Source organism: Mus caroli, chromosome 11 (genome assembly GCF_900094665.2).
Source record: "Mus caroli chromosome 11, CAROLI_EIJ_v1.1, whole genome shotgun sequence".
Taxonomy (NCBI): Eukaryota; Metazoa; Chordata; class Mammalia; order Rodentia; family Muridae; genus Mus; species Mus caroli.
The window spans coordinates 62697695-62712661 of record NC_034580.1 but is presented as its reverse complement, the minus strand read 5'-3'; the positions used below and the strand labels follow the sequence as shown (position 1 = coordinate 62712661).

The following is a 14967-nucleotide window of genomic DNA, read 5'->3' as shown; positions in this document are numbered from 1 at the left end:
CTCTGGGTCTATTCCTAAGGAGTGGTACTGCTGGATCATATACTAGCTCTACTTTTTTTTTTTTTTTTTTTTTTTTTTTTTTTTTTTTTTTTTTTAGGCATTCTATAATGATTTTCTTTTTGAGGCACTCTATAATGGTTCCCACAACAGCTTCTGCCAGGAGTTACTCCCACTCTTTCCAGTGCTTGTTGCCGTGTCTTTCCCAGATGGCAGCCATTAGGGTAAGACAGAATCTTGGTAACTTGAGTTGCATCCCTGAGGGCTGAGGGGGTAGAGCTTTGGACTCTCCATGACCTTGCTAACCCAGCATACTTTGGAAAAGTGTTAGATCGGTTCACCTAGCCTTCTCTGAACAAGTCTGTTGGATGTTTCGTGTTTACATGTCTGTCAGAAGGAAAGCCACAAGGCTCTGTGACATTCTGTAGGCTGCACCATCAGTCTCCTTGTGTATGTGGGAGCCATGTCTTGATTGAGGTACTAGGAACTTCAGGATTTCAGACTCTGATCCACACCCCCAGGTACCACCAGCCTCCTGTTTTGAGGCAGTCCCCACTTGTCAAATTGTACTATCCTCTGAGCTGTTAGAGTCCTAGTTATAAAGTGCTGTCTATGCCCCTATCTTGAGATGTGTTTTTCTAGATGACTCGGACTTTGGGGTCCTGCACAGTTTTTGCTCCATGTATAGACTGCTTTTTGTACAGGGTGAGAGTCAGACATCTAGTTTCTGTCTGTGAAATGTGGGTATCCAGTTTTCCCAGTGCCATCTGTTAAAGAGACTGTCTTTTCTGCTGTGTGGCTTTGCTTCCGGATTCTCTATTCTGTTCACTGGCTCAAGGTTGTGTTTCCATGCCTGTCCAGTGATGTTTGGCTGAAATGGTTCTGTATTCTGCAGTCTGATGTGCTGTCTCTTACTTACCTATCAAATTCCTCAAAAGAACCAGTGAGGCACAGAGTACATGCTTCCCCTAGCCCCAGTTTGGTATCATAGTCCCCAGCTCCCCTCACAGGAGGGTTGGAGCCAATGTGACCACCTCCAGTCAATGGACAGAGGATAAGATATTTGCAGGACAAATCACCTAAGAGGGTATAGTGCCCCACTTCTCTCTCTACTCCATCCACAGGATATATGGCCTTGCGTTACAACAGCACAGCCCTGTGACGAGACAACCTGGACCTCTGAGTCGCTGAGAAAGCTTTTGCATAAACACACCTAACAGTCCCAGCTGTTTAGTTCCTGAAGTGTCCTATCACATCTTGGATTGGCTTTCAGCCAACAAAACTGTACTGTATTCAAGTGTGCCTGCCGTATACTCTGTATACTCCATAGCTGTAGGGTAGGTCTTTGGGGAGACAGACACAGAGGAAGTAGAGAGGTGTTCCTTCATTTAGGAGAGACGCTTTAAGCACTGTGTAGTCTTTGATCCCTGACATCAAGATACTTAAAATTTCCATCAAGAAGCAAAAATACATTAAAAAAAAAAAAAGGCAAGTGCCAAGTGCTGGGTCCCATGACCTCGCCTGCTGAACAGGCTCACACTGACGCAGAGGGCAACGCACTCGCTCTTCTGCAGAGTTCACTCTACTTCCTGCCATGGTATGTGTCATGTCACTGTATGGGTGTTCCGGGGACTACATCCTACAGAGAGCAAGTGCTCTCAGTGCTGGCTTTGGGCTGCCACATCCTGAGAGGCAGAGATGGCAATGGCCACACACACTAGGCACTGTGCACTCTATCACAGTATTCTTACATCCATATCCACTGTTTATTACATTGCCAGGGAACGCAGTGTTCTTAGTTAGCTGCCTTTCATACCTACCATGGGCTTATTTAGATAAAAATAGAGCTTCACTGATGTCACCACATCTTTACAGAAAAGCTAAGGGTTACCATATTTCTGGGTACAATTAAATGCATAAATATTCAGTTTGCATACTGTCTGAGCCAGCCAATGAACTGCCTACTGATAGAAGAGTGGTCTTGTGTTAACATCAGTACTATAGCCGGGCGGTGGTGATGCACGCCTTTAATCCCAGCACTTGGGAGACAGAGGCAGGCAGATTTCTGAGTTCAAGGCTAGCCTGGTCTACAGAGTGAGTTCTAGGACAGCCAGGGCTACACAGAGAAACCCTGTCTCAAAAAATAAAACGAACAAAAAAAATCAGTACTATAAAGTATAAATAAATGATTCTTTAAGAAATCTAGATACTATTGAGTGCAAATCCTCCTTATAAACCATTAAAGTGAAATAAAACATTCCATGATTTAAAATGAGAGAGGGTCTATTTTTCCAAACTGAGCCAGTTTATGCCGTGGGCAACCAGCTGGTCCCCACTACCAGGACATCATAGTGATGCCACACTTAGTGCAGACACCTGATTGGTATAACATACTTAGCCCAGAACTGAACTCCAGCACTCCTCCAGCCTCAGCCCTTGAGTAGCTGGGACTACAGGCACGGGCCATCATGCCCTGCAAGAGAGGTTAGATACTTTTTTTTTTTAATTTAATTTTTTGTTTTACTTGTTCATTTTGAGAGGTTATATTTTTAATGTAAGACTTAACGTAATTTTTCTTGTGTATACTTAGGCTGCCCACACAGGAACATAAAATACATACTGTATAGTCTATATGTTTTCAGTAGATCAAGAGAAAAGTGTACATCTAAAATTAAAGTGATTCTATTGCAAGAAAATATGACATTCTGATATCACCGTTTGATTCTAGCAAGCTGCCAATTTGTTAGCATCCTCCTGAGATAAAACTACCAAATACAAGCTCCAAATAACTTTCCCTTCCCATAATCCTCTGTGTGGTTAGTGGTGTGAGGTTAAGCTTAGCCAGCTAGCCACCCTCGACAGGCCAGTTAACCTCGGAGACCGTCACAGCGCAGTGGAGTATGCAATGATTCTTCTTCCTCTTTACAAAGCTCTAGCTAATTGTGAGGCTCAGCACTGCTCTGAATGCAAAGGGCAGCTGGCTTTCAAGTCAGGAGCTGTGTCACTGCTCATCATCTTCCAAGGGACACTGTTACACAGAGGCTTCTTTGACAACTGTCCAAATACCTAAATTAGCCAACCATTGCTTATTTGGACGCGGGCTTACTGCTCTTGAATAATGACGGGCAATCTGTGAGGTAAGATGAAGACTCTGTCACATGATGGCTACACATTCAAGTATGGGATTAAGCACATGATCGTCTGCTTAAAGGAAGTGTTAATCCAAACTGACGTGTGCCTAGATGCTTCTCTCCCTAATCAGCTCCGTCTGAGAGGAGAGGAGAGTGGAGGAAAGGCACAGGAGGCTTCTGGGAATGAGGGACATAGGCTTCACAAAGCAAGCAGGAGCAAGAAATTTCAGCCTCAGCATCCCTTCCCTCACTCAGGACCCTTAAGGTTTCTGCATCAGCAAGGGAGCCATCTCCCTGCCTAGTTAGAGCAAGGCCACCAACCTGGGAGTCCTTTCCCATGACCCTGCAGCTGAGCACCTAGGAACTTCTCTAGTAGCATTTTGGAGTAGCTTCTCTCTAGTATGCATTTCCTTACTGGCTGCACTTTCCTAGACTATGAGAGTTGCACTTTTTGTCCAGGCACACATAGATATACTCCTGTTAGGATGGGCACAATCGAGCTAACCAACACTAGCCTCACAACAATTTGCTAAGAAACTGAGGAATTCACCTTCTAATAATCCGCTACCATTCTCCTTCTTTATGTTTCCATGGTGACTGACTCCTATTTGGCCCACTGATTTCTTACATAAGCCAGAGTTCGTGTTCGGTGAAACAGGCTCCCTCTCCTCAGCCATCACCTCTCCTTAACCGTGCTTATGTACTTCTTAAACACAACTTCTCTGGAAGCTTACTGAAGGAAAATCTGCGTGCGCACATGTGTGTGCACGCATTGTCTTTGGCTCTCTATCTTGGGGAAATGCAGGTGACTTAGGCTACTGATCTTACATGATGAAACATCCAGAATTATGCATCACTACTTCAGTTTATTCTCGGTCTGGTTTCTCTGTCCCCAAGTCACCCCAACCATTTACCAACAAACTGATATGTAGCTGTTTTGGGTCCAGGTGGATCAACCTTTAACACACAGGACCAGTGGGAGGCAGCCCTAGTGATAGCAGAGACGGTCCTCAGGCCTCCAGCTGAAACCACGACTGCCTTTGCTCTGAACCTGCCAAGTTTCCTAAAATTCTCCCATCCAGTCATTGGCTTTGGTTTAAATCCTAGGATCTGAGGAAGCTTTGATTAAAATATACACAGATGATAAGCTACTACTCAAGGTTGATCCTCTAGCTAGACCTAAGAGAAGACTGTCAGGTAATGAAAAGGCAACAGGCAGCACACTGGGTACTGGAAGGGGACAGCTGGGAGGGTGAGTGGTACCAAGGTGGCACATGGCAGGTCACTTGAGGAGAGCATGTGACAGGTGAGACAGGTCCTCACACCTGGCAGCAGTGTGAGCTTCCCCTGACCCAGCGGAGACACAACACTCCAGAGATGACATCTTTAAAGACATTTATTTCACTGTTTGAAAAGCTCATTAAGGCAATCACATCATGTGGTTCTAACAATAACAAAAAATGGGCAAAACATGGCCCAGTTTTAAAATCAATGAACTAGAACCCCAGATAACTGAGGGACTAGTAAGCTGCCTGGTCCAGGCCTTTCTATGATGTAAAAGTTACAATTTGATATCTAGGGACTAGAGAGATGGCTCAGTGGCTGTAATCCTATGCTGCTCTTGCAGAGGACCCATTGGTTCCTAGCATCCACATTCAGTGACTTAAAACCACCATTAACTTCAAGTCCAACTGCCTCTGATTCCCCTGGCTTCCAAAGACACCTGTACACATGTGCATATATGATACACACACACACACACAGAAGGAGAGAGAGAATAGAAAACAAATCTTTTTAAGCCAGGCGGTGGTGATGCACACCTTTAATCCCAGCACTTGGGAGGCAGAGGCAGGCGGATTTCTGAGTTCAAGGCCAGCCTGGTCTACAAAGTGAATTCCAGGACAGCCAAGGATACATAGAGAAACCCTGTCTTGAAAAAATAAAAAACAAACAAACAAACAAAATCTTTTTAAAAAACATTTTACATCTAAAACCCAACCTTCCCAACAGGTTGACTTTAGAACTGACTCCCCTCCTGCGTCCTTCTGAAAGGCAATGCTGTAAAGAGCGGCTGAGCTAGCAGTGTCCAGTGTCTAGAAAGCAAACAGAGTACATGCCACTCTCTGACAGGATGCAGAGGCTCTAGCCTCTACCTACAGGAGCTTCCCCAGCCTCACTGCCACGTAGATCTCGGCGAGCACGCAGACAGGTGCTGGCACTTTCCCCTTTTCTTTCCTCTGTTTTCAGTGAGCCTCTTGGGTGGCTCTGATGCAAAGTGCCACAGTTATGAATGAATTAGGCAAAGCGAGGACTCTGGAAGGCAGAGGTAAGAGGACCTCTGTGAGTTCAAGTCCAGCCTGGTCTACAGAGTTCCAGATGTTCTGGGACTACGCAGTGAGACCCTGGCTCAGGAAAGGAGGAGGGCAGGGAGGTACAAAGCAGTAGTTTCCAAATCACCCAAGACCCTGTGAAAAACACTGCCACTAATCTGCAAGCTGCGAGCTGCGAATCTGAATGCTCAACCTTCAAGCGAGTGCTGCCGCTGATGCTCAGCTGGAACTGGTGAGAGATACAGGGACACAGAGATGCCGAGACTGTAAAAGCAGGGATGGAAGACTGGTAAGATGGAGCAAAAATGACAAAACCCGAACCACAAAGGTTCTCACTCTTCAGGTGACCGCTTGGCATTACTGTTGGCACTTAATAAAGAGCAGTGACTACAGTCTGGTGCACAAAGCCTCTGACCAAATGGTAAGGATCACTGTCCTCCATGATGGCATCCGCCATCAGTGGGGGATTTAAGCCTTTCCTTGTCTTCTGATCATTCTCTCTCCACTTGGCTGCCATTTTCCCAGGAAATACATTTCCCACCAACTGCCTCGTTTAAAGTTGTTGTTGTCGTCATCTCTTCTTCTCTTTCTCCTCTTCTTCCTCCCTTCTTTATCCTTCCCCTTCTCCTCTTCCTCTTCCTCCTTCTTCCTCTGAAACAGTGCCTCACTGTGGTCCAGGCTGGCCTCAATATCCTAGCAAACCTTGGTCTCACAAGTGCCAAGGTTACAGGAGCGAGCAACTACATCTGACCTGTTAGTTCCTTCTCTTCCCTACAGTAAAGGTTCTTACTGGAAGACAGCGTTTCTTCTCACCTTGACTTCATTCCCCTGCTCACCTGCCTTGACACACCAATCGGGATCAGCGTCCTCTTCCTTCAACCCCTTGTCTGTACAGGATGGAATACGGCCAGAGAGAGCTAAGGAGTCTCAGTAAGTTGGCCCCACAAGCTTCTGCCTGCATTTTAAAACCTTGCCCAAGACACAGCTCCTTGTTCCCTAACCCCAGCTTTCATCCTTCACAAAAATGACTTAACTTCACCTAGCTTTGTATGTTTTGCAAATTCTCCCTGACACCCTTGACTTAACTGCGCCAGAGAACCGTGGAACCAACAGGAATGAACTGCTGCTTTTCCCCTCCAACTTGTCCAAGGACAGTGGTTTGCAAGCCTAGCTGTTTATGACAACCACCTGAGGCCACCCACGCCAACTTGGATCGATCGTTTGAGGTGGGGCCTGGCAGTGGCCCTTGGGAAACTACAAATTGCCTGAGAACTAAGCAGAAAGCTGATTCCCTGAACTCCAGGATGGATCCATCACTCAGTCCTGGAGCGCTGAAGAGGAGAGCAGCTTCTCTTCTGAACCTGTTTCCTTCTGGGATATTCCCAACCACAAACCTAAGTTCCAGAAGCGGGGAGAAGCCAACCTAAAGATGCAACAACTTATCCTTCATTAGCCGCAGCAATGGAGGCTGTGCTCAGGGCCGCTGTTAGCTATATGCAGTGCCCATCCCATCAGGGCTGCTGTTAGCTATATGCAGTGCCCATCACAGGCTGGCAGAGAGCCTGGAAAGGAAACCAGCCAGGGAAGCCCCTCTCTCTGCGACTTTGCCCAGGACACCATTTTCAAAAAGCCAACTTCAGGAGTTTACCAGGCAGAAAACTCAAAGAAGGCACAAGAAAATTTCTGGCTTGTATTCTCCATAAGTATGCCTCACCTAACATGAGCTTAAGCTGAACACACCAGGCTTACTAAATCCAGGAAATTCAGGAAAACCAAGCTCAGTAGGAAAATACAGTCAGATGCTATAAACAAGTAGACTTTATACAGAACAGAAACCATCACTCATTGCTAGAACGCTGGAGAGCACTTTCTCTTCTGAACTCGGTTCCTCCTTAGAAACGGCACATAGGTCCTCAGGAGCCCGGCTCTCCCTGTAAATGAAAGCATCGTACCTGATCAGATCCGGCTCTGCACCCTCGTTCTTAAACGATGCCAGGAGCAGTCTCTCTCGGGTGACAAGGTCATCCAGCAGGTTCTGTCTTCGATCCCCCTCCAGCTGTGTTCTGCGGTCAGTTGTTAAGGTCCAACAGTGGGTGGCTTAGCTCATTTCCCTAGGACTTTATTAACTCAAGTCACCTGCAACCATTACAGGCTCCACCCACTGCTACCCTTACCCAGCATCCTTCAGGTAAATGACCATGACTGCACCACTGCAAATGGATAATGCAGATACTGACAGAGACCACTATTTGAGTCCTATCACTAAAGAGTATACTAGGTAAAAACTGGTTAGTCTGTTTCTTTCTTTTGCCAGAGAACAGTCTACAAGGGCAATCTGGAGCCTTAGGCTTAAACTACAGGGGTTAGCTTTCAAGGGTGTCTGCATACTCATCAACACCCTAAGATGGGGACGGGATAATTCCTAGCAGTGCAAAAACAAACTCAAAACACCCTTCCGGCAAAGCCTACGGTTTGGAAAGGGGGAGGTGTCTCCAGTGCACGTAATTGCTCAGATAGAAGCTTCCTGAAGGTTGCTTTTGTGCAACACTGTGCTGTAAAAGATGTTTCTGTCAGCTCAGTAGTTAAAAAGTACTATGGGATCCTTGTGGGAAACTACAAACAAGTTGTAGTTGACATGTTATTCTAGTAAACGTGGCCGACTAGGGTCCTAATGCTACCTACTGAGGTATGGGTGTTTCTTTATATGGAACTCCAGAACACTAAACATCTTTCGGTAGATTTTTGGTACTGGGACTTGACTCCAGAGCCATCAGATTTACTGCCAAGCCACACCCTCCGCCCCTGAACCCAAAGTTCCTTTTGTGTTTGTCTTTCTGAGAGACACAGCTTACTGTGTAGCCCAAGCTGGTCTCCCACTCCTGATCAGCTTCTTGAGTGTAGAGTTACAGGCATGTGAACTGTGAACAACCAAGGGTTTACATACTAGCTTTCTTGAGACCAAACATCAGATGCTAAGTTCTGTGGGTTTGCTGAACCGGCGCTGAGGAGGGGCACAGCCAATGAACTGCTGCCCCTCAAGCCCGAGTTCTTGAGTGTGGATTCCAGGGCAGTGTACACCTGTAACCCCAGCACTGGTGGGCAAGGGGGTAGGGGGGGAGACAGGCAGGTTCCAGGCAGCACTCTGCCAGCCAGTCTAGCCAAATCCACGAACTTGGGGTTCACCGAGAGACCTCTCTCAAAGAATGAAGAGTGAAGATTGAGGAAGATGGCGGACACTGACCTCTGACCTCCACACCTGCGTGTGTGTGTGTGTGTGTGTGTGTGTGTGTGTGTGTAACCACACCTACACACACACCCAAAACGGTAAAAGAAATGTTGAAGAAAACACCATCAAGGACAGGATACAGAAAGTAAACAGATTTGAAAAAAAAAATGTGTCTGACATCAAATACAAAAAGAAAATGGACTGCATCTGGCTTTGATCTATCTTTCTTCCTCCTTTCTTTTTTTTCTTCCTTCCTTCCTTCCTTCCTTCCTCTCTCTCTCTCTCTCTCTCTCTCTCTCTCTCTCTCTCTCTCTCTCTCTTTCTTTCTTTCTTTACCAAATGGCTGTTTCATCAGACCTGAAGGCTGGCATGAGAAGCGGGGCTGGCCACTAATACCAATTCTGGCAACAACAGAAAGCATGAAAGATGGCTGCTTCGGATTACAGATTCTTTGTAAAACGGGATCATAAGGGGCTGGTGAGCTGGTTCAACAGGGAGGGTGCTTGCCACCAAGCCTGAGGACCTCAGTTTGAGTGTGGGAACCCATATAGTAGAAGAGAACTGATTCTCTCAAGGCCTGCAACTGCCACATGCACACCACAGCATGAGTGTGCCCACACAGGCACACAGTATATATACAAATACATAAAGTAATAGGAAAACATTTAAAGGAGTCATAAAACATAGTGTTCAGGCCCCAAAGATTTCTGAGAGCTCGGCAGAACCAAGGAATAGCATCACTACTGCCTGGGAGGGAAATACATGGCTCATGGATCCACAAGTTCTGCTGTTAATTTTGTACAGAGGAGTGCTGGCTAGCTAGTAGGAACAGTAAACAGACCCCGGCCAAAAAAAAAAAAAAAAGTCTCCCTCAATAACGAAGTTATTAGAAAAATCATAAATCTCCTAAACCTTAGTCTTTGCACCACAGTTACTCTCCATATTAAAAATAACAATAAATGGATTCTCTCAGCATTCCAGTGCGCCACACATCTCTGGGTCAAATCACTCCCATTACTTTTCCATCTCCTGCTGACGGCAGTCACCACGTACCCAGCTTGGAAACCACGGTGTTGCAACTGTAACTAAGAAACAGAAACCCCAGATATTCTTCTTCTTTAATAATTAAAAAAAAAAAAAGGGCCAAGTGTTACAACTGTAACTAAGAAACAGAAACCCCAGATATTCTTTTTCTGTAATAAAAGAAAAGGGCCAAATATTAGTCTTCTGATCGGTGCCAACCAAGAACAAGTATCTATGTCTTTCAAGTTAATGATAATCTACCAATAAAGCAGAAACCTTTTAGTCAATTTAAACAATGTTCCTTGGGTGATGGGGCAGGGAGAAAACAGAAGCTGTGAAAAGAATTATACAGAACAAGGCAGAGCGGAACTCCTAGATTGTGGGGCTATTGGTCACGTCCCGATATCAGCTAGCCTTCCCTACATGCTCGGTTCACCCACCCTGCCCTGCCGACCTGTCATTCTGTAGAGATCTTATCATCCAACAACCCAAGCAAACATACACTGGACATTTGCTCAACAAAACTCCAGTGTTAAAGTTATGCACCAATTCCAGTGGTTCTGGAATTTAAAACATTAAAAGACAAAATTGCATAAGCACTATTAGAAGAATGCATAGACAAATGTTTTAATAATCTTGAATGAGAAAAATCTTTCCAGGAAGGGATGAAAATCTACAGATAGTGAGTAAAAACCTTGGAGACATTGACTACCTAAACATGGTGCGTGCAAGCATGCATGCATGCGTGTTGGTCACCTGTATGAATAGTTCATGCACACAGGGAGACCAGGGCCTCATATGGAACCCAGAGACTGCTGACTAACTAGACTGTGCCAGGCTTTTGTGTGAGGGCTGGGGGATCTGAACTCAAATCCCCAAGCTTGCAACGCAAGGCCTTTGTCCACCGAGTCATCACCCCAGTCCAATCACGTAAGAGTTCTTAAAATAAAACTCCTAATGACAAAAGGTAGGCAAAGGCCATAACAGGACAAAGCCAGCAGGCTTTAACTAAAGCCTCTAGCAGGAACCAGGTGCCTGTGAATAAAAGAAGCACCAATTCCAAGACCCCTCCCTTACCTATCAGGGTAGAAAACTGACAAGAAGCCAGGAGAGGACTCAGGAGCCAGGCATGTGCCTACCTTCCTGAGGGGCATGTCAATGGGCTTAACCAACTGCCAGGCTGCCTTCCGTGAGCCTAACAAGACGTCAACATTCCCAACAGATCCACTCATATATGCAAATTCGACGACTCGAGAGCACAGAAGTTCACTGCAAAATTATTTCAGCAAATTCTGGAATCCTCCTGAATATTCACGAGTAAGGAACTAAGGCACCGATGGCAATGCAATGATTTCAGGTTGAAAAGGAAGCTGCTTACAGGGTGCTGGTGGTGGTGACTGACAACTCTGGGTATATACAAGGGCACACTGGAATCGGTTTTCATGGAATAAGCTCTAAAACACACAGTGCTCAAGTGAAATGGAGGGAGGAGAGACGCAGCTACAGCAACAAGCTAACCATTGGACAGCTAACGTTCTCATAAAGACCAGGCAGAGGTTTGTGTGTGTGTGTGTGTGTGTGTGTGTGTGTGTGTGTGGTGTGTGTAGTGTGGTATGTGTGTGTGTGTGTCTGTGTAGAAAATACTTTATAAGCCTGTAAAAAAAAAAGTGCCTCTAAGGAAAGAGAACTGGCAACCCAAGGTGTAAACAGTAATAAATAATGTTTTGAATCATTGGCTTTTTCATCTGTGTGCACGTGCACGACCATGGTGTATGTGCTAAAAGGAAACAAAAGATCCAGGAACACATTACAAAGTGAGACCTTTACTGCCAGAAGAATTTCGTATTTATATATTTGTATGTATGTATAAATGTATGTATGCATGTGTATGTATATGTATTTCCTGCCTAGGAAAGTCTGCGATGATAAACCACAACCATTCACATTGTTTGTAATGAAGAATGAGATGGGACAGGATGTCATTGTGGGAGAAAAAGGAGTTCTTGGTTAAAAAAAAAAAAAAAGAAGAAGAAACGTATTAGTAGAAAATATTTTTATGCTATAAAAACTTTAAAGGTATGTTTGAAATGAAATAAATGTAACGAATGCAAGTTACAGGTTTAAAGCAATGCTTGGAATGAGCCAGCACTTGGGACCAGTGTGAGAGGCAGCACGAGTGAGCGGGTAACAGGGTCTGCAGATCAGGACTGAAGATGCCTGAGACACTAGAGGTACCCTATGGATCCCCTAGTTCTCACTGTTTGGAGCCCTATGAATCCCCTAGTTCTCACTGTTTCTCTGGTAGGAAATGGAGAACCAGCATGAATAAGCTGTATAGGCTAAAGCCCAGCTCTTTCTACTCTGCCAGGGCTTCCTCCTGCATGCTTGCTGGACACTAAACACCCTGGGCTTTCTCCACCCCAGGGCAGCCAGCACTGCCCACTGTTTCAATCCTGTTTAAAACAATACCAGTACAGCAGGGGCATCTCTAACCTCCAAATCTAAAATCTCAAGTGCTCTGAAATTTGTTAGCTTTTGAGCACTTCCTCATGATACCGTAGGTGAAAATTTTCATAATGTGAAACTTTGATTTGTGTACAAAATTATTTTAAATAGTCTATAAAATTAACACTAGGCTACGTGTAAATGCACACTTTATATTTACACCTGAGTCCCCACCAGAAATGTCTCGTCATGTACATATAAATATTCCTAGATCTGAAATACTTCTGGCCCCATGTATTTTCGATAAGGAACACAGCCTCATATGCCAACTCAGTATCCCTAGAGGCTCCTGCTAAAGCTTGGAAAACTACACAATTACCCACACTGCCTCTTCCTTTTGTATTTCACTTATATTATACCAATACACTGAAACAACAGAGCCCCAAGGAGACAGATGAAGGGGAAGTGACAGGAGACTGCAGAACTGTGCCGTCTCTGATGTACACTGCATGTATGTGGACGCGTGGATGATAGCTGGAGAATGAGGAGGTGCAGACAAGCTATGCCTAAGGCTAAGGAAGGTAAGAAGAACAGAGGACCCGGCTGGGGGCTGGTGCAGGGAGCCTCCTCTCCTACTAACTTGGGAATAACAAGCAAAGTCAGAGAACAGAGGAACAGGAGGACGTCTACACTAACTGGCCCTCTGCCCCGGCACCATTGATATTTTCATGTAGCCTGGCAAAGCTGTGGAAACGTGAGGTCTGATCCTGTGGGACCAATCCCTACCTCTGTGCCAGAGCCCAGCTTCTCTGCTGTACCTGACAGAGCACTGCGCCTACGGGTAATCCTTCGGGGAGCTCAACACATGCAGAAAAAGCTGTTAGAAAGTATTTTCGTAGGACTTAATTTTTTGGCAACCTCTGGTATTTAGCCTTGGGGTTTCGAGATGGCTCAGTTGTTAAAGGTGCCTGCTGCAGAGCGTGGGGGTGTCATTTCAGTCACTGAGACCCTCAGAGTGGAAGGAGAAGCCTCCGTACATACACACACAAAGTAAAACTGTAATTTTAAAAAGTTAAGACTGTAGTCTTTATCTTGTGAACTGAGCTCCACTGGAGAAGGAAGCCTCTGATCGCCCCTCCATGCCTTAACAGAGAAGCCTGAGAAGACAGCTCAGTTTTTCATAGCTCACTTTAAAAAAAAAAAAAAAAAAGTTCTTTTTTAGATTTATTTTATGTGTATGAACCGTTTTGCCTGCATGTGTGTACCACATGTGTGCCTGGTACCCTTGGAGGTCAGAAGAAGACACTGGATCCCTGGAACTGGATCCACCAGGTGGGTGCTGGGAACTAACCCAGGTCCTCTGAAAGAGCAACAGGTGCTCTGAACCATCGAGCATCCCTGTAGCCCCTCACTGGACCAGCGAGCATCCCTGTAGCCCCTCACCCGGATTCTTTACATTATCAAATTCAGTGAGGCACCAGGAGGTTAGGCTGGCCTGATTACTACTGGTGAATACCTTCTTTTTACACTTCATTATTTGTGTGTATGTTGTACAACCAGTGTGGAAGGCAGAGAACTGCTGGTGGGAGCCAGTTCTCCTCTTCCACCATGTGTCCCAGGGTCAAGCTCAGGCCATCTGGGTTGGTGGCAAGTGCCCTTACTTGCTGAGCCCCTTCCACAGCCTGGTGACTATCTCAATGATGGAAGGGGGCCAATCCCATGAGGCACTTCAAAAGTGCTTCTTCTATTTCCCAAAACAGGATTAGTTCCACCTCGTAGATAACGCAACTCAAGCCAGGGAAGGCTGAACTCTCTGGCCTCGAGTGATAGGGCTGTCCTTCACCCTCAGCCCTGGGTGGTCTCCAAGTCAGTGTTGATCCCACAGCACCAAGGTGCCAGACTTCCAAGCTAGGGACATGGGCAAGCAGCTACCAATCATACATTTGCCCATGTATGGATTGGAGATTCAAAGACAAAAATCAATAGCAACCAAAACTACCTACTACCGTGGAAAATAACAACAAGATTTTAATACCAAAACCTATAAAGAGATCTAGTGACAGACTACAAATGATGAAGCTTCTCCAAACACAAGCACCATGTCTTATTTTTCCCACATTCCCAGATACCACTGAAAACTCTGTCAAAGAGAGTCAGTGTTGGAGAATTTCATCTCTGTTGCCGCCCCAGCTATGATGTTTCTAGAATCTCCACATCTCCCCACTGCTGCAGCCATTCCAATTACTACAGAGGAGTTCCCACATCTCCCCAAGGCTGCAGTCATTCCACTAACTATACAGTGGTTACCACGTCTTCTCACCCATCACTGTTCCTAAAACAGAGTTGAGGACCATTAAGAGACTTCTTTAAAAAAAAACAAAACAAAACAAAGCAAAAGTATCGGCACAGGCCCTCTCTGAAGGCATCAAAATACCTCTGATACTGAATCCTTTTGTAAAGAGACTGTTTTTGCCTTTAAAAAAAAAAGAAGAAAAAAAAAAAAAGGTAAAGGATGGGGCTAGAAAGTTAGCTCAGCAGTCAAGAGCTGCTCTTCCAGAGGACCTGAGTTCAGTTCCCAGGACCAGCTGACACTCACAAAAGGTACAGGTGCTGGTTTTGAAAAGCTAACAAAGGAGGAGGCCCATGAAAAGCCAGCTGAGAATATTTTGAGTACGATGTGAAATCTACATGGAGCCCCCCCACAGCACAGTGTAGTCCTGCAACCAAGTGAGGCAACTAAAATGACTATCACAGAAAAGCTAGAAATACAAGTGAATGCTTTCTGTATCCACGCACGGTGGCTCACATCCATCAT

The 14967-nt window shown here is 45.4% G+C and overlaps 1 protein-coding gene across 2 annotated transcripts in view; it reads right to left on the bottom strand.

The window, feature by feature from the left end:
* Stx8 (syntaxin 8) overlaps positions 1-14967 on the bottom strand; it is a 234262-nt gene that overhangs the window by 208649 nt on the left and 10646 nt on the right. The window contains exons 4-5 of one of the 2 annotated variants that reach the window (XM_029483297.1): positions 7411-7521; positions 5553-5722 (exon numbers count right to left, since the gene is read on the bottom strand). In XM_029483297.1, coding sequence (XP_029339157.1) covers positions 5647-5722; positions 7411-7521 — 187 coding nt within the window. In that variant the 3' untranslated portion in view covers positions 5553-5646. Of the gene's footprint in view, positions 1-5552; positions 5723-7410; positions 7522-14967 lie in introns of those variants that run through there. The other variant, XM_021176854.2, reaches the window with a different exon arrangement.